Raw genomic sequence first — 18,284 nt, 5'->3', positions numbered from 1 at the left:
CAGGGAAATAATAATGCATTGCATTCTAGTTGATGCTTTGATGTATATTTTTTCTTAATTCTAAATTAATTGAGAGGTTATATATATATATTATATATATATATAAAATATATTAATATAATATAATATATATATATATAATATATATACATATATATATAATCTGAAAATAGAAAAGAAGAAAAATAAAACACGTCTGTTATGAAAGTCTTCCATTATTATTATTATTATTATTATTATTATTATTATTATTATATTATTATTATTATTAGCAGATAAGGGAAACCAGTAGTAATAATTATAATTAATCTAGTCATCAGTCTCGGGACAGCAGTAACTTCGTGTGGCTATCTTCAGGTAGTTAGGATAAAACAATTAATAAGGAAAATAAAACGTGCACAACAGTCGACCAGGACAGGTCAACGGGCAAAAAAAAGGAAAAAAGCCCACCCGGTTTAGGTTTAGTAACTAACTTTTTTGCAGTTTTCTGAATGCAGGTCCGTCCCCTAATTACGGAATCTGAAATAGCAATAAAGTTACAATGTACGGTGGGAAGTAATAACGCATGAGAAATTCTCTTTGGTAACTTTAATATTTCAGAGCCGAATAAATTTAAATGACGAGGAAACCGAGGATAGATATATGTATGGTAGCAACCTTAACTCCTATGACATTTATATTTTCCCAAGAGGTTAAGATTACCTGCTTGTCAAATGGTAATACTGCTGGGTCGCCTGAATTTACTAGTGAAATGGTTATTTTCCTGTTATTTCGCATTTTTAGGCTTTCTGAGTAGATTCCAGACAGATTGCTTTTCCTTTTATAACTGGACACATTTTTTTTTTTTTGTCTCGCAGTAAACTATCACGGCAATTTCACATTTTCGTCAGTTTTTATTTACGTTAAAAATAACCCAGCGTGTACCCTTCATAATGTCCGATGTACGATAATATCTTAAAAGTTCAATAGTCGAGGCTGATTAAAAGAATCATAAGGGTCGGTACGCTATTGCATTGTATCGTGTCTTGGATACAATATTAAAATGAATAAGTGACAGTGAAGTATAAGTGAAAAACCTTAAAAGTATTTGGAGTTTTCCAGTTTTCATTTCACCATTTTATGACAGATTTAACATCACAAGTAGAGGCCTTAATATGAAACCATTTTATGTTTACCTATTATGCCCAGTGAAATTCTAGATTTTCATTGCTTGCTAATTGAATATACTCATCTATGCTATAAATGTTTTTTTTTTATGAATTACTAGTTTTTCTTTTAATCAAGAAACCCCCCCAAAAAAACCACTGGGACTTGTTGCTTAATTATTCTTGAGTATACTTCTTAATGTTAATATTCATTCCTGGCGCGAATGACACTTTTAAATGTATGCTTTGTCTTTTTTCTACTGAAAGAAAGATATTGTCTCATCCTTGCTCTCTGTTAGAAAACTCCTCTTTTAAATCCAAATAAACGACCCCTTGCCTGCCAAAGGTTTAATGGATAATTGCTCACATGAAGTTTCTCGAAACTTCTGACCCATGCCAGAACGCTGTTATCCTTCTTCTGTGACGCTGAAGATGCCAATAGACGTCTCTAGATCACATTCACCCAAGAATTGGCACGACTGAAAGTACGACAACTTTACTGTAGTGTGCGAAGCACGTGTATAAAGCTAGTACCAGAATCAAAATAAACACACGATTCCTGACAGGGAGGACCGTCTTTACTCTTGAGCTGCATGGCTGCCGCTTTTTTAGGGTGCTAAGTTGTCATTCAGTGCAATAACGATGCCTAAACCGAACAATACAGTTGAACTTGGTTTTGTGGAAAAGTCGCCCCCGTGGAAACTTAGGTCAAAGTTTTTCCCCAGCAAGGTGAGCCGAGCTGCACTCTACCTTAGGTACCTACCTAGGTACCGTAGTCTTAAGGTGGGTACACACGTGAGAGCCGAACCTTGTATGTGTAACTGAGTTACGCATATACGGTTACAAGGTGTCAAAATGTAGAGGACGAACCGTAACCACGTTAAGCACGTAACTTCATTTCAATCCACTGCGATCACCAGTCTGTCTCTGTCCGGGTTTTTTACCGACGATGGCCACCATGCAAGTAGCAGCTGCCGCGTACATTTATACACATTATTTAACGAAGATGAAGCGAAATAAAAGAAGATGGTGGCAATTAAGTTTATATACTAGAAGGGTAGAATACAGTGGTCGGGAATTACTCGCTGACTTGAGATTCCAAGAAGTTTCTGGCCACAGTGAAGTCTTTTCTTCGTAATAGCTAATAAATTGAAGGACCTCTTCGTCACTTCAATCAGCCATGGTAGACATAAACGTACTGACTGACCAAAACAAGGGACTCTACTGTGGACGGTTTTGTTCATAGTCGGTGTTAACAAGTTCAGCAACCTCTGTTGTTACGCGTGTCATAGGTACAGGTCCCGTCCACACATGGCGTAACATTCAAAGAGACCTCCCTTTGATGCGGGGCCCAAAAACCGACAATTGGCGGGACGGTGGGCGAACCGAGCCTCGAACCTCGCGGGTTCGGGGTTCGGGTTCGAGGAACCGTCCACACTTGCGTTTTTGTTACAAGAATCGGTTACAATACAAGGTTCGGTTCGCACGTGTGTACCCACCTTTAAGCTTCAGTGAGTACCTACCTAGGTAACGCTGTTTTACGTAGATTTTGCTTTGTATATATGTATACATATATATTTTAGAAAGCTTGCTGTACCTCATCAAATTTTGTATAGGCTACTACTAGGTAGGTACCTAGGTAGTCCTATCCAGCCATTAGGCTATTCTATTACGGGGAAGGTATCATGGATTTCTATAGTAGCTACTTTAGGGTAAACAACCGCAGACGATCCATCGTCATCGCGCTTGCCAGGCCTTATTCACTTGATATTAAATTGGTGAAACAAGAATACAGTAGATCTAGGGTACTTATCTGCAGCGGCCTAGACTATGGCATTTGCGGTTTTTCTATGCAGTTTTACCTGCTGAACAAGAATTTTAAGTAATATTTATTCGGACGACTGTAATTAACCCCCCAGGGGCCAGTACTAAACACGGCGAAATACATTGGGCGCTCCAATCCCTAGTGGATGTCGGTCGTATCCGCAGTTACGTTCCTTGCAGTCCGTGTGGACTGCTTCTGTAGAAATACCCAAGAATACAGTTACAACTTTAAGTATACCATTCAAAAGATTGAAGTTTCTTCAACATAATGTGATATATGAAAGCCCCATACGAACTAAAATAGGCGTGTGAGCTCTTCGTAAAATTATGTTTTCAGGGCAGTATTGAAATCCAATATGACAGGGATCGCGTGGCTGGCCATTCGTAACCACAGACAATCCACCATCTTTCCCACCCTTCCCAGCACTCATTTGAACAATGTCAGTGTATACCTATACCTACCTATGTAACGTTTATTGATCTTACTCAAGATTGCAGTTGTAATCAGCACAACAAAACAACATTTTGTTACCTATATTAGTGAAAGTATGAAACTTTATATTCCCGGGGTCATGGTTTGAACTGAATTCATTTTTACCTTACTGCCATCACAGCTGAAACTCCACAGTGCTTATTTGATTGTAATTATACACATTTTGGTCTTAATTCACTCCAAATTGCACTTGAACCACGTTACTGTTCCCGTTTCCTAAGCACTCACTCCGCAAACACAGTTATGAGCAGCAGACAACTATACACTGTTTATGAGGTGCAGAGCTTGATTCCCTTAACTGTTTACTTTACTCATTATTTAGTTTAACTTTACTTCAAAATGTTTATTTGATTCATGTCTATTATTCTTTTTTTGCAACCAAATTAACCCCGAAAAATTACAGATATTTCTGAAGTATGAGCAGACGATGGCAAAAAGACTCATCGTTGCCAATTTAAGGTAGCTTCACACATTCGCCGATGCATTTACAAACTGTTTCCATTAATTCTAGTTGTCATAGTAATGCAGTAATGATCAAATTGCTATAATATGTATATACATATACTACAAATAGATACGCTAATTTTACTTATTTCCCCGGTTTTATGTAAGCCTTATACCCAGTTTGGAGGGTAAACACATACCAGTTGACAACACTGATAAACAATTGAAGAGCACAAAATGCTGCAAAGAATGCCATAGTCCCCTTGAATAAGTACGAATAAGTACTGGTTAGAGGTCGGGTTTGCGATTGTTGTGATGAAAGTGCCCCAGCGTCTATGGGTACAAGTGGTGTGCGGATTTAGCACAGGAAATGGGAAGTTTGTTGACATAAGCGACTCCGCAAACATCAAGATGGTGTCAATCTTCTAAAGTTTTTTAATCGTAAGTAAAAATTTCGAAAGCGTTTTGGGGTTGTGTGCACTACGTTGGCTACCCTCTGTTAAAATCTTAAAATATGGCCAGTCCACTTGGTTGTTTACCCTACTTACTTTGTGTGGTGGGGGTCCAGGGTGGGAGAAGCCTTCTCCCTGGCCAGGTTAGGACATGGCATCCAAAGTTAGGTTAGGTCAAGGTATGGTAGATCTATCTGGGTACCTAGGTTATAGGTAAAATACCTATAGGTAGAAATACTAATATTAGCCTATACTTTCAAATCTTGTACAGCAAGTAAAATAACATAGGAAAACGTCAGTTGCCATAGTTTAGCTCGCCGCGGAATGCTTCTATATAGAAATACCCTATAGCTCTTCCGTCTGAAGTTCTTTCTACAAAAATACTTACCAACTAGGCCTACAGTACTTGTGACCCCTTCCCAAAAATCACAAAATTATGGCCTTAATTTGTGACTTGGGAGAAAAAACTTACTTCGAGAGGAAAGTAGAGGTCTCAAGGTATTGCTTCAACAGATGCTGGCACTTGACTAATGTCTATCCTGGGTTACAGGACGTGTTAAAGTACTTTTATGGGAAGGTGGTTGCGCTACAGTAAAGGCCAGCCATCCAGTATTTTACCCTTTATGGTTTAGGGATAATTGTAAACAAGAGTCTACCCTATACCTAGGCTTAACCTATCACAGGTTGGTTGTAAATACTAGCTTGTTAGCTTTACAGAAAAGCTCTGCGTGGCACTGTGTTTAGTACCAGCCCCTTAGTGATAATGAAAAAACAAAATTAAAGGTGATAAATTTCTCATTAGCTCACCTTGTCTATATTATTCTTCCTTGGAATTACCAATAGACTGTTGGAAATCAGAAGCCTGGAGTGCAGTGGCATTGAACTTCCTTCTCATTGTAACCTAACCTATAGTGCCCTAAATCATAAAAATTGAATTCAGAAATTTATCTTGCCCATTCCTTGCTTATGGTTCATGAGAAAGCTTAACCTGTAATGGACAGCAAGGGTCTTGATCCCCAATAATTGCACCTGGTTCTGCTTGTATGATCATAGTTATTTTGTGCCATAATATTTTAATTGATTTTGTGTAAAGACTTGCCTATCACTTGAATGGGCCTTAATTGATCAAGGGGCAACATTTCCGGCAATATTCACGCCTCGTATCAGGATACAAGGAGGTTAGTATGACTTGAGATTTCATGGGGGAATGTACTACATCTCTCTGTCCCATTACATCTTGCATATATTAGTTTTAGTTTGTATCTTTTACAATAGTATGTTTGCTGTAATTGTGATATGCAAAGTAAAACAAAAAAATATATTAGAAGGAACAAAAAGCTACTACATACATCTCCCTGTTTCAGTCTACCTCTTGTAAATATTTTATTTTAAATATACTCAGGGATTGTTACTGATTTTAGTTCTTATCTGTCATGATATTATGTGAGCAGTAACTGTAAGATTACAAAATTAAATTTAAAAAATTATTAGAAAGAACATATATAACTCACTACAATTAGCATATTTTTATGAGCGTCTTGGTAAGGAGGCCTCACATGGGTTGAAAATATTCACTTTCAACTCCTCTTGGAAGGTACAGAAATTTTTTTTAGAGTTTTTATCTTTATACTTCATTACTACCCTCTTTCAAAGAAAATTTTGTGCTGGTAAATTATTCCATTCACTTTTAGGTACCTGAATTTTAATATATAACTTCAGATATGTATTGTATTTGCAGCATCTTTTCAGGTTTAAATGATTTTACTTGGTACATTCTCTATAGTTTTGAATTTGATCAGATTCTGGTGGGATAGCCTTTGATGTTTATTATAGTTTGTCTTTAGTTGTGTTTTCCTTTAGTTGAGTAAAGTATACATTCTTGTTAGGGAATAAATTTATGTGTTATTATTATTATTATTATTTTTTATTTATTTATTTATTTTTTTTTTTTGCTCTATCACAGTCCTCCAATTCGACTGGTTGGTATTTATAGTGTGGGGTTCCGGGTTGCATCCTGCCTCCTTAGGAGTCCATTATTATTATTATTATTATTATTATTATTATTATTATAGGCTACAAAAAATTGTAAAACAATTATATAAACAAGAGAGTTTAGAAGTCAAGTTGATGCAGATAAGTTATACCAAATGAAATGAATTATCAGCTGCCAAATAAAGTTCAGGGTCTAGGCTGTGGTATCCATCATTTTTTGTGTTCGTCATTTTTTTCAGGTTGGTGGGTATCCAGCATGGTTAGCCCTTAAAAATCTCCCAACAACTAATGAGTTGTTGTGTAAGAAATGTAGCGACCCGCTTGCCTTTATGTGCCAGTTGTATGCACCGCACCATGATAAATCTGAATGCTTCCACAGGTAAGACTTAAAGATTTCCATCATAAGGTGCTCTTCTGTATGAAGAACCTTGAAGTCCTAATGCTCTTTAGTACAAAATTTTCTATTAGTCTTCTTTTTGAAATGAAGATTTGTGTTCAGCGCAACTTTATTGAGCAGTCTCTTGAAGTTTTATAGTGTGATAATGGGCTGGGTTCTGGTTATCAGCACAATTAAGGCCTGTCCACCCTAGGAAACATTGTTTGCAAACAATGTTTCCTGTCCAGACCTCAGTAGTTGTCAGGATGCTTGTCGGTGCAGTGGACACTATTTTATTGCGCTCGATGAGGGATAAGTGAAAGAAAAAGCCTGCCTTTGATGGTGGGGAAATTCAATTAGGCTTCTTTTCCTTTCCCTTTGAGCAAAGAGATCTTCATTTATGATAAATAACATAGTTTTGGTTTTTAATACCCAAAATGGAATATGAAATTGATAATAATCATGATTTATTAAATTGTCTTTGTAAAAAGAGATTACACCTTTGAGTTTCACCTCTGACATTCTCTTGCATTTACGTTTGTTTATCTTTGTTTCGGCAAGAATGTCATCATGCCAAAGAGGAAAATACAAGGAAAACATCTCGCTAACATACAGAAGAAAATTCGCTGTAATAAGCCGAGTTAGTGAAGGGGAGAGAGGGGGTTACATAGGAAGGAGTGCCCCATCTTGCCTCAAGCAGTGCCCCAGGCTACAATATATGAGCAAAGGGATCATCATTTATGATTAAATTATGATAAATAAAATAGTTTTGGTTTATTAATACACAAAAAAAAGAAAATATACATCATAATAATCATTATTTATTAACATTGTCTTTATAGAAATACGAAGGAAAACTTTGAACGCCCGTATCTCTAAACTATACTTATTGACCTTCAAAATCTATCTCCTCACTTAGTTTTAAAGCTATAACATTGGAATTAGGTATATAACTCAGAAAGACATTATAGAACAATCAAATACTAGAGCCGTTTTTTCCAATTTTTGTTTCGTCTTTTTTTTTTATAAATTTTTTTCTCGTGATTTATAGGGTTTATTTTTTTACCATATTGAAAAATTCATATCTAGCAAAAAAATGACTTTTAAAAAAAAACTCTCCATTTGATTGGAGGTCTACATCAGGTCTATATATGGTAGTAATCCCAGGTCTTAATATTAAATATCAAGGGAGGAGATAGAATTTGAAAAATGGTTATTTTCGGGATAAATTGCCCTGGCGTCACAAAACCGAAGGTCAGAGGCAAAAATCATATACAGTTTGGAGATGTCCCAAGTCACTTTATTAAGTGGTATGAATGTCAAAGTCCTGTCGTTAAAAAACGGCATTAGCCGGCCGGCCCCCTTAAGGTAGCTTTCTATGGAGGAAGCATGGCCTTACTGGAGAATTTGTCAGAATAATCAAGCACAGTTATGTACAGTACAGTCTCAGCATAAGAGATCACAACTTACAGCCAATGTTCATTGAACTTGTAAGTAATCCAGGACCATTTTTGTTGCCAGGTTTTCTGTAGGAGGGGCCTATGTCCAGGTTTTTTTTCTCATGTAACACATAACAAAGAATTTGACAAGTGTTGTTACACTGACATACAATACACCATAGAATGGTCAACACTACACCTAGTAAAGCTTTCAAGACTTCAGGACAGTGGAAAGACCATCAAAGATTCCTAGTAAGTTCATCTGTGGTCAGAAATTGAGTATTAGTTGAAAGATTGCCTCTTTGGGTGAAATGAACATGACATTGGTTTTATAGTTCGTTCTGTGGAAAGAAAATTTTTATTGTAGTGTCTTACCGAACAATTATAGAGCCGTGATTTCCACGAGCGGCAGGATACTAAATTCAAATTTAGCGCGTCGGCGTCGCCAACACTGGTGGTGATGACGTCATCTCCCTCCACTCGCGGGAGAACCAGTACAAACTGCCCAGGTTGAATTCAATTCTTTTCCTGCCGGCGTCCGGTGAACATCGGTGGTCGGTGCGGTTGGATGACTTTGCTTCGCTTTTTTCTTGTGGAATTGATCTTCGGAATTGGTGAAGTACTCTTTTTTTTGGCGTTGTTGTTATTCTGCTTTTTATTTAGGCGTTGCCATGTCGGATTCTAGTCCGTCGGGAGTTAGGTTTTGCATCTCAGGATGTAAAACTAGATATCCAAGTTAGAATATGATTCTCACACTAAATGTAAGTGTAGGGGACAGGTTTGTTCAGCAGATCGAACATGAACGAGTGTAGTGATGGACTGATTCTCAATGGAAGTTTTTTAGTTCATACTCGGAGAAATTAGCTAAAAGACAGAATTAGAAAAGAGCGCTTAGGGAAGGTAGACTTAGCTCTGCTTCGTCTTGCGATGCTTCTGTTCCTTCTGTTTCTCCTCAAATTGTTATGTCTCCTTTAACTACACCTCCTATTCCTCCTACTAATCCCACTTCTCCGGCTTCCCGTGTAGTTTCTTCCGACACCATTGCCAGTCTGGAATCGAGGTTAGATCAGAAATTTTCGGTACTAGCGAATACGGTTTTGCAACTTGGTAATTCAGTTTAAGACGTTTTTGGAGAAAAGCGGCTTCAGGTAAGAGTGTAGTTGAGGGTGCGTCTGTCTGTCCTGACACGTCTCCTAGACAAAGGTCACTGTCCAGCTCCCCCGCACCGGGGAGAAGACATACCGGAAGTCCAAGGGAGTCGATCGATTTCGATTTTGCCCCACAGACAGGCGGCCTCTCTTGTTGAGCCTGTTGCGCCTCAACAGGGCTCGGTTAAGCGTTGGAAAGGTGTTGCGGTCAGACGCATTTCGAATGATTCAAGCGATTCGTCTCGGGTCGCGCGGCGCTCTTGGCGAGATTCGCCCGTTTCGCGTCCCTTAAAGAGGCGTTCAGGCGCCGATTCTTCGCCTCCTCCAGTCAAGCGGTATAAGGAGCCTGAGAGTAGGGTTGCGCCGCGGCCGTTAGCGGCTCGTTCGTCGCCTCAATCTGTGCCTTTTTCGGCTCCATCTACTAGTAGAGATTGTGGTTTTAGCGCTGTAGCTAGCAGTTCTAAGGGTGTTCCTTTAGGCGCTTTTTCGTCTGTTACGCCTGATGCGCCTGTTTCGCCTCGAATTTCGGCGGCTCAGAGCGAGGCGCAAGTAGTTTTTCCGCCTCCTGCTGAACATTTAGGCTCTTCCAAGCCTACGTTAACTGTTTTTGATTCGTCTCTGGCGCCTTTGCGCAAGCAGTTAGAGATGTTAACCAACTGGATGAATGAGTCCAAGGTGGTTCGAAACCTTTTCAGATCCGGGTTGTAGTTCCGTCTACTTCTTCGGCGGTATCGGAGAATGAAGAAGAAGTAGAGGAGGAGGATTCTCATCACCTCTCGTGTTATTCACGTCTCCTTAGATTTCTTCTGGTATCTTATCCAGATTATTTTGAGAAAGCGGCTCCGCGCTCCCCAACTTCGACTTTTTTGATGAGGAGGAAAACTTCAGACCCTCTCCTCCCAAAACTTGTTCTATCTAAAGCGGTTAGACATTCGTTGAAATAGACTGGAAAATGGATGTCTATGAAAAGAGACTTAGGGAAGGCTCTTTTTGCTTACCCTCACTCTAAGTTGCTTCGTAAGAGGTATAGGTTTTATGTAACTGGGGAAGCTCCTTCTCTGGGAGTTTTCTGCCTCCTCCCAGGGAGACTTCTCCAGTTTAATCGACTCCTCTAGAAGATCTGCTTTCGCCGCAGCGAAAGTTTTCTTTACAGCGCCTGAGTTGGACCACGTTGTAAAGAATCTATTTAAACTTTTGGAAGTCTTTAGCTTCCTTGATTGGACTATTGGTGCTTTAGCGGCCAAGATCGAAGATTGTCCTTCTCTTTCTCAGGAGTTAGCGGAGGATTGGATTGGTGTTCTGTCCTGTGCGGACAAATCCATTAGGGATGGATGTGATGAGTTAGCTTCGCTCATCGCCTTTGGTACCCTTAAGAAAAGGCAACTTTGGTGCTCCTTTGCTTCTAAAGGGTTTACTTCCCAACAGAAGTCTGCTCTCATTGTTTGCTCCGTTTGTGAAAGATAACCTCTTTCCAGACGATGTAGTGTTGTCAATTTCGTCTGCGCTAGATAAGAAATCTACTTCGGATTTTACTGGCACAGTCTACTAAGAGACCTAAAGCTCCTGTGGAGACTGTTCCTTCGGTTTCTCCTCTGGCCCAAGTGCCTTTTCGAGGGGAGAAAACCCCAAGCGCTTCTTTCGGCCGAAGTCGAATTTGCGACTCAGTCTAAGGCCTCGGCCAAGGGTTAACAAGCCTTCCAAATGAAAGCTCGGTTCTTCATGCACCAGGGAGCCAGGCTGGCTATGTTTTGGGAGGAATGGGAAAACAGAGGAGGCAGAAGCCTGGGTAGTGCAAGTACTCAAGTTCGGCTATCGTATTCCTCTCGTTTCACCTCCCTCGCTCTCACCTGTGCCAATTCCATTCCAGGCATACTCTCTGGGCTCAGACAAATTTCTGGCGCTAGCCGCAGAAGTGGAAGCGCTTGTTCTCAAAGAAGCGATAGAACAGATAGAAGGGGATTTTCCTCCAGGCTTTTACAATCGCCTTTTTGTAGTTCCCAGTCATCAGGGGGCTGGAGGCCGGTTTTTGGATGTGAGCGCCCTGAACTTGCATGTCCAGAAAACAAAATTTCATATGGAGACCACTCGTCGGTTCTGGAGTCCATCAGACAGGGGGATTGGATGGTCTCTCTGGGCATGCAAGACGCTTATTTTCACATTCCGATACATCGTGAATCTCGGAAGTACCTGAGGTTCATGTTCGAAGGCAAGGTGTTTCAGTTTCGGGCGCTTTGCTTCGGACTAGCGAAACCGCGATCCTCAAGTTTTCACCAGGGTTCTATCCCCGATAGGAAGCTGGCTGCACATATTAGGAGTAAGAATCTCCCTCTATCTGGACGATTGGCTTCTCCGGTCGGAATCAGAGAGTCGGTGCATGAAGGACCTTGGAACAACTCTGGATCTTGCCAGAAAGTTAGGAATTCTGGTCAACAAAACAGAATCCCAGTTGGTTCCATCTCAGAGCATCCTTTATTTGGGGATGATTCTGAATGCTCAAGTTTTTCGGGCTTTTCTGTGCCCCGAAGAGGGTTCAGGCTGTCTGGAGACAGTTCCAGGAGTTCTTGGACAAAAAAGGTAAGTTCTGCCAAGCAGTGGATGAGGCTCCTGGGGCAAATTGACGTCAGTGGGACAAATTGTGACGTTGGGAAGACTGCACATGAGACCTCTGCAGTTTTTTCCTGAGAGCCTCTTGGTGCAGGAAGACACAACCAGACTCGATTACCTTTCCTGTCACAGATCAATAAAAGAGGACCTAAGGTGGTGGCTCTCTCGAGCAAGGTTGGAAGAAGGGTTAGATTTACGACCCATCCTCCCGAACCTACAGTTCTTTTCCGACGCATCGGACACAGGTTGGGGAGCCCTACTGGGAAATCAACGGACTTCAGGAGCTTGGTCGAGAAGGAGAAGAAGTTCCACATAAATGAAATTAAAGGAACTGTTAGCAATTTTCTTGGGGCTCAGACAGTTTCGGAGTTTAGTAGAAGGTCGAGTAGTGCAGTGCATTCCGACAACTCCACGGCTCTCTCGTACGTGCGGAAACAGGGGGGACTCAGTCTTTCTCTCTGTACGAAAGTAGCCAAGGATCTCCTCCTGTGGTCAACGAAGCGAAGGTTCAGCTAGTCCCGAGATTTGTTCCGGGAAAGATGAACGTTCTGGCGGACGAGTTAAGTCGTCAACAGCAAGTGTTACCTCTGGAGTGGACTTTGGACAACAAGATTTGTCAGAAACTTGGCGCCTTTGGGGCACGGAACCGTCAATAGACCTGTTCGCAACATCAAGGAACAACCGTCTTCCTCTCTTTTGTTCTCCAGTCCCAGATCCTCTAGCTTGGTCGGTGGACGCAATGCTGTTGGATTGGTCGGGTCTGGAAGCTTATGCATTCCCTCCGTTCGGTCTAATAAGAGAGGTGCTGAACAAGTCATGTCGCACAGCAATGTAACACTAACGTTAATCGCTCCCTTTTGGCCCAGGAAAGAGTGGTTCCCGGACCTTCTCCAGTTGTTAGTAGACTTCCCCAGACTTCTTCCTCCAGAGAAGTGGCTTCTCAAACAACCTCACTTCAAGAGGTTCCACCAAAACTTGTCCGCTCTAGCTCTGACAGGGTTCAGACTGTCCGGAATCTTGTCAGAGCGAAAGGATTTTCAAGAAGAGCTGCAGAAGCTATCGCTCGTTGTAGGAGAGAGTCTTCTAACAAACTCTATCAAGGGAAGTGGAGAATCTTCAGAGAGTGGTGTAGAAGTGCTAAAGTCTCTACTTCTGCGACCTCTTTAACAGAAATAGCAGATTTTCTTCTATTTCTTAGGAACTCTAAGAAAACTGGCTCCTTCGACGATCAGAGGATATAGAGCCATGCTCTCTTCGGTTTTTCGACATCGAGGTTTGGATATTTCCTCCAATTCAGATCTGTCGGACCTCATTAGGTCTTTCGAAACCACTAAGCTCCCGCAAGATACAGTGGCTTGGAACTTAGATGTGGTGCTTAAGTTCCTCATGGGGCCACCGTTTGAGCCTTTGAAGTCGGCTTCACTCAGGAACTTGACTAAGAAGGCACTCTTTCTTATTGCACTAGCTTCTGCTAAGCGTGTCAGCGAATTGCACGCTATAGACAAAAGAGTCGGTTTCTCTCAAGGCAATGCTGTATTTTCGGTATCTTTGACCTTTCTAGCCAAAAATGAGAATCCTTCTAATCCTTGGCCGAGGAGTTTTTGTGGTAAGGAACTTATCTGATTTGGTTGGACATGAGGAGGAAGAAAGGCTCTTATGTCCAGTCAGGGCTATTAAGCAGTATCTGTTTGCCACTAATGGGTATTAGAGGACAATCTTCTAAGCTCTGGACCTCGGTTCAAAATCCTCTCGTCCTCTTTCTAAGAATGCTATATAGTTCTTTATTAGAGAGCTTATCAGGGAAGCTCACTCGCAGTCCGAGAACGACAACTCTTTCCGTTCTAGAGAAGTTAAAGCTCACGAGGTTAGAGCAGTGGCAACTTCTTTAGCATTCAGAAAGAATTTATCTTTAGCTTCGATTCTTCAGAGCACGTTCTGGAGATCGAATTCGGTTTTTGCGAGTTCATTATCTCAAAGAGATAGAAACGGTTTTCGAGAATTGTAAAACGTTAGGTCCGGTGGCGGTTTCTGGCATGGTGTTGGAGAAACGGCACAGGGGTAGTCACCTCTATGCTAACTTTTCACCTTGAATAGGTTGTCGAGTTCAAGGGAAGCTGGGGGTACTGAGTACCTGGGATACTCACCAGTCTGTTAGGTCAGATTTTACAATGGTTGGGTATATATGTTTTTAAATCTGGTGTTGTGACAAATGTTTTGTATGATTGAATTTCTGGTCTTAGCCCAGGGCAAGGGCAATCTTTGTTGTTACTATCCTCCGTCAGTCAGCCTTGACTCGCTTGAACTACGGAAGGATTCCACTCCTGTAGAGGCTAACTTTGGTCAAATTCCAATTCCTCTACAATAGTAAGAAGAGCACCGACCAGAGGCAGTAACAGTCTGCTGTAGCTCTCTTACAAGGTAAGGTACAACAGACACCTTGAGTGTTTACTGGTATTGCAATAAATGTAACCATTTAAAAATACTAGTGGTCCACTGAATCCCACCTTCCCATAAATGTGTAATCAGCTCTATAATTGTTCGGTAAGACACTACAATAAAAATGAAATTTTCATTATTAAAATGAAGTTTTATTGTATACTTACCGAACAATTATGATTATCCACTACCCACCCTCCTCCCTTAGGTGGCGGACGGGCAGAAAGAATTGGATTCACCTGGGCAGTTGTACCTGGTTCTCCCGCGAGTGGAGGGAGATGACGTCATCACCACCAGTGTTGGCGACGCCGACGCGCTAAATTTGAATTTAGTATCCTGCCGCTCGTGGAAATCACGGCTCTATAATTGTTCGGTAAGTATACAATAAAACTTCATTTTAATAATGAAAATTTCATGTTTTGGCGATTTAGGATTCAGGAAGAACAATACTACTGTTGCAGTGGGATTAGAGGAATGCTCAAATGTGGACTTATTAGCATGCAAATGAACAGAAACAACTAGTCAGTTACTGCACCTTTGAGGGCCGTCAACCTTGAGCAGTGGATGCATTTCTTTAAGTTTGGCCTGATTCAGACTCATAGGCCATCTCCCTTTATTTATTTTGAGGAAGTATTGAGCAAATTTCAAGTACAGGCAGTCCCTGGGTTACGACGGGTTCCGTTCTTGAGACGCGTTGTAAGCCGAAAATTGTAGTAAGCTGGAACATCATAAAAAATCCTTAGAAAACCTTACTTTTAATGCTTTGGGTGCATTAAAAACTATGTAAACTGCATTCTTATTGCATATTTCATCAAAAAAACCTTCAAATATTAATTATTTTGCATTTTTGGTGTCATTTCTTGTGCCAGATCAGCATTGTAGGCGTCGTAACCCTGGAAATAATTTCTGATTTATATAATTGAAAAGCGCCTTAACCTCGGAACTTTGTAAGCCGAACCCGTCGTAACCTGGGGACTGCCTGTACTTGGAGGTGCTTGGCTGTTTCCTCCCAAGGGGATTTTTAAAGGTATCATGGGTTCTATCCATATCAAGTGGAAGTCAACTGTGGCCTTGTGTCAGAAGCAGCAGTTTGTGTATTGCTCAGGATCCATTTTAGAGGAATTTTCAGCACCTGACCCCTGTGGACATCAGAGGTTTTTCTGCTTTCTTAGATATACAGTAGACCCTTGACTCACGAACGCATTGACCCACGTACAACTCGATCCCCGACCAAAATTATAGGTAAAATTTCACCCTTGACCTACGAACTAACTTTGAGATATGAACAAAAAAAAAATGCGGAAAATAAAAATTCTGTTTGGGTCATGAACTAATTTTGAGACATGAACATTTGAAAAATGCTGGAAATTTCTGGAAAATAACAATTCACTTTGTTTCACAAACTAATTTTTAGACACAAACATTTGAAAAATGCGCGAAATCGCCCAGCACACGTGAGAGCGTTTGAGTTTCCATGGGAACAGCCATCCTCCAGCCGCCCACGCACGGCGTCACCCACGCATCGCTCTTTGTCTCATCTCATTGTGTACAAGACGTTCGTCAATTCGCTTAGCATTTTTTGCGCTAAAACTTGTGATTTTCTTCATAATGGGCCCTAAGAAAGTGAAGAGTGGTGGTGAAAGTAAGAAAGTGAAGAGTGATGGTGAGAAGAGGGTGCAGAGGAAGATAACCATTGAAATAAAGAAAGAAATCAACTGACGAAGAGGAGGCTGGGGAGGAAGTTACAGATGTCAGCAGTGATGTGATAAAAGCCGCATTGGAAAAGTGGAATGATGTCCAGTGCTTCCTTGAATTGTATCATCCGGACAAAATTGTTACGAACAGGATCGTGAATATGCTCAATGAAAATTTAATGAGCCATTTCAGAAAAGTTATGCAAGGAAGGAAAAGGCAACAGACATTGGATAAGTTTGTGATTAAACGTTCCACCAAAAAAACCTAGAAGAGTTGAATCTCCGGAACGAGATCTCCCCGACCTGGATGGGGGAGGGTCTCCTTCCGCACAATAACCTCCTCCCCACCCACCACCCTCCTCTTCTCTTGTCCGTCAAGCCAGAAGTCTCGCCAGTCATAGTAAGTGTTCACTTTTACAAACGTTTTTTTATAAGTGTTAGTTTACCATTTTAAATTATATTATTAGATATATTAAGGTTTTTTACACTGACTTTTACATTATCTGTATAAAATAAGGCAAAATATACATAATATATATTGGTTTGTAGGGGTCGAGAACCAATTAATATTATTCCCATTAAACCTTATGGGGAAATTAGCTCCGAGTCACGAACAATTTGGAACACGACCAAGGTCTAGGAACGGATTGTGTTCGTGAGTCAAGGGTCTACTGTAGTAGAGTTTTTTGCTGTCTACATTTAGGGTTATTGTTCCATGCTTTCTTTGGTAATGTGTCTTGTGCAGTTAGATCTGGCTTATAATCAGCACCATAAGGTGTTGAGATCAGTTGAGATTGAAGTCCCTGCAACTCATCATAAATATCTCTCTGGAACGTAAACAAAGGTCTAAAATTTATCTGCAGCTTCTTTTGAGCCTCTGGAAAGATTTCCATTGAATTATTTACTTTTAAGCTCTCTTATTTTGCAGTAAGTATAGGCAGTTAAAAGTAAATTTATTGCAAGCAGTCTCCATAAGGCTATTGTAAAAGGATTACTGTTTTATCTTTTTGCCTTTGAGCTGAGAGTGGTTTAAAGGCTGTGTTTTCCTTAGAACTGTAAGAATTCCAATTTAACCTCTTTGGTAGGGAAGAAGAGGAAACGCTTCTCTGTTGAGTACTGGTACACACTTTACTAATCTCAGTCAGATGTGAAGGCTTAGTAACTGCCACACTACTTCTTGTATTATAAAGCTTTCCTTTATTGGGGGTGTTTCACCCATAACTATTTCAGCCTACTGGAGCAGAGTATGATCTTTGTGATGTAATAAGTAAATTGGCCTTGTAATGGCAGGTTACACATTTAGGAGATTCAAAGTTTCATTTACCTTTAAGGAGTGGTATATCGTAAGTGAAATGTAAAAGTTTGTAAAGTGTGTACTCAAGGGACTTGAAGTTTAGTATTTAAAATTTTTGGTCTGTATTTGATTTATTATGAGAACTTGTGTATACAGTATTTTGTGTAATATTCATATGCAACATTTTTTCACTTAACTCTCCAGGACAGTGTTTGTTTTTGTCTGTCGAAATCCAGACTGCAGTGAGGAAAATGATGCCTCAAATATTCGTGTTTTTAGATCGCAGCTACGAAGAGAAAATGATTACTACCGTGCAACTCCAGCTGAGGTAATAGTATTTTTCTGTCTTTGTTATTCATGATAGGAAATGACATACTAGGTATAGTATGTAAATCATTTTGACTCCCCCTCCCCATAGAAGAATTTAGTGTTGACAGTGGAGTGCCAAATACTATATGTTAGGCTACATCGGGCACAACTAGTTGTTAATCTTAATTTTTGATTATCCAACCCATTGCTTTGAGTGATGAAAAAGTGGAATACTTTTCACTTGCACAGGGGCATTAAAAAAGATGGATATTCTTGTATGATGTGCAAAGGGATGTAGGTCATGCTTCTATGGTATTGAATATTTATATTGCAATACTCCCTGAACACCTGAATTAGCCCTGGTCACTGACCAGCCCGAACTATATCCCCACATATTTACCCACTAAGAGGGTGATTTAACTGTCAGTGTTACCAACACTGCTGGCAAAATCTAATCAAATGAGTTACCTGTGTTACTGTTGGCAACGGTGCTGCAAATACCAGCCACCAGAGGCCTGTCTCCTCAATTGTTTCTTGTTCGCCATTCTGTGCGGATTGGTCCCAAATCAGGCAAACTTTTGGTCATCTAGCCCGACCCCATTTAAAGAGTTTTCGCATTTTGGATATCAGAAGA

General features: G+C 40.5%; 1 protein-coding gene across 1 annotated transcript; it reads left to right on the top strand.

Annotated features, from left to right (window-relative positions):
• Positions 1-1,632: 1,632 nt before the first annotated feature.
• Positions 1,633-17,717, top strand: LOC135214457 (programmed cell death protein 2-like). Its single transcript, XM_064248779.1, has 3 exons — positions 1,633-1,874; positions 6,590-6,729; positions 17,546-17,717. The coding sequence occupies exons 1-3, from the start codon at positions 1,788-1,790 to the stop codon at positions 17,700-17,702; spliced, it is 384 nt and encodes a 127-aa protein (XP_064104849.1). The 5' UTR covers positions 1,633-1,787; the 3' UTR covers positions 17,703-17,717.
• The last annotated feature ends 567 nt before the right edge of the window (positions 17,718-18,284 follow it).

The sequence above is a fragment of the Macrobrachium nipponense genome, chromosome 45 (genome assembly GCF_015104395.2).
Source record: "Macrobrachium nipponense isolate FS-2020 chromosome 45, ASM1510439v2, whole genome shotgun sequence".
Classification (NCBI taxonomy): domain Eukaryota; kingdom Metazoa; phylum Arthropoda; class Malacostraca; order Decapoda; family Palaemonidae; genus Macrobrachium; species Macrobrachium nipponense.
Note: the sequence above shows the minus strand (reverse complement) of the source record. Positions and strands in the feature narration are given on the sequence as shown.

Coding starts and splice junctions, on each gene's coding strand:
- LOC135214457 (XM_064248779.1), top strand. CDS start 1,788: ATGCCTAAACCGAACAATACAGTTGAACTTGGTTTTGTGGAAAAGTCG. Junction 1,875..6,589: donor CAAAGTTTTTCCCCAGCAAG/GTGAGCCGAGCT, acceptor CATTTTTTTCAG/GTTGGTGGGTATCCAGCATG. Junction 6,730..17,545: donor AAATCTGAATGCTTCCACAG/GTAAGACTTAAA, acceptor TTAACTCTCCAG/GACAGTGTTTGTTTTTGTCT.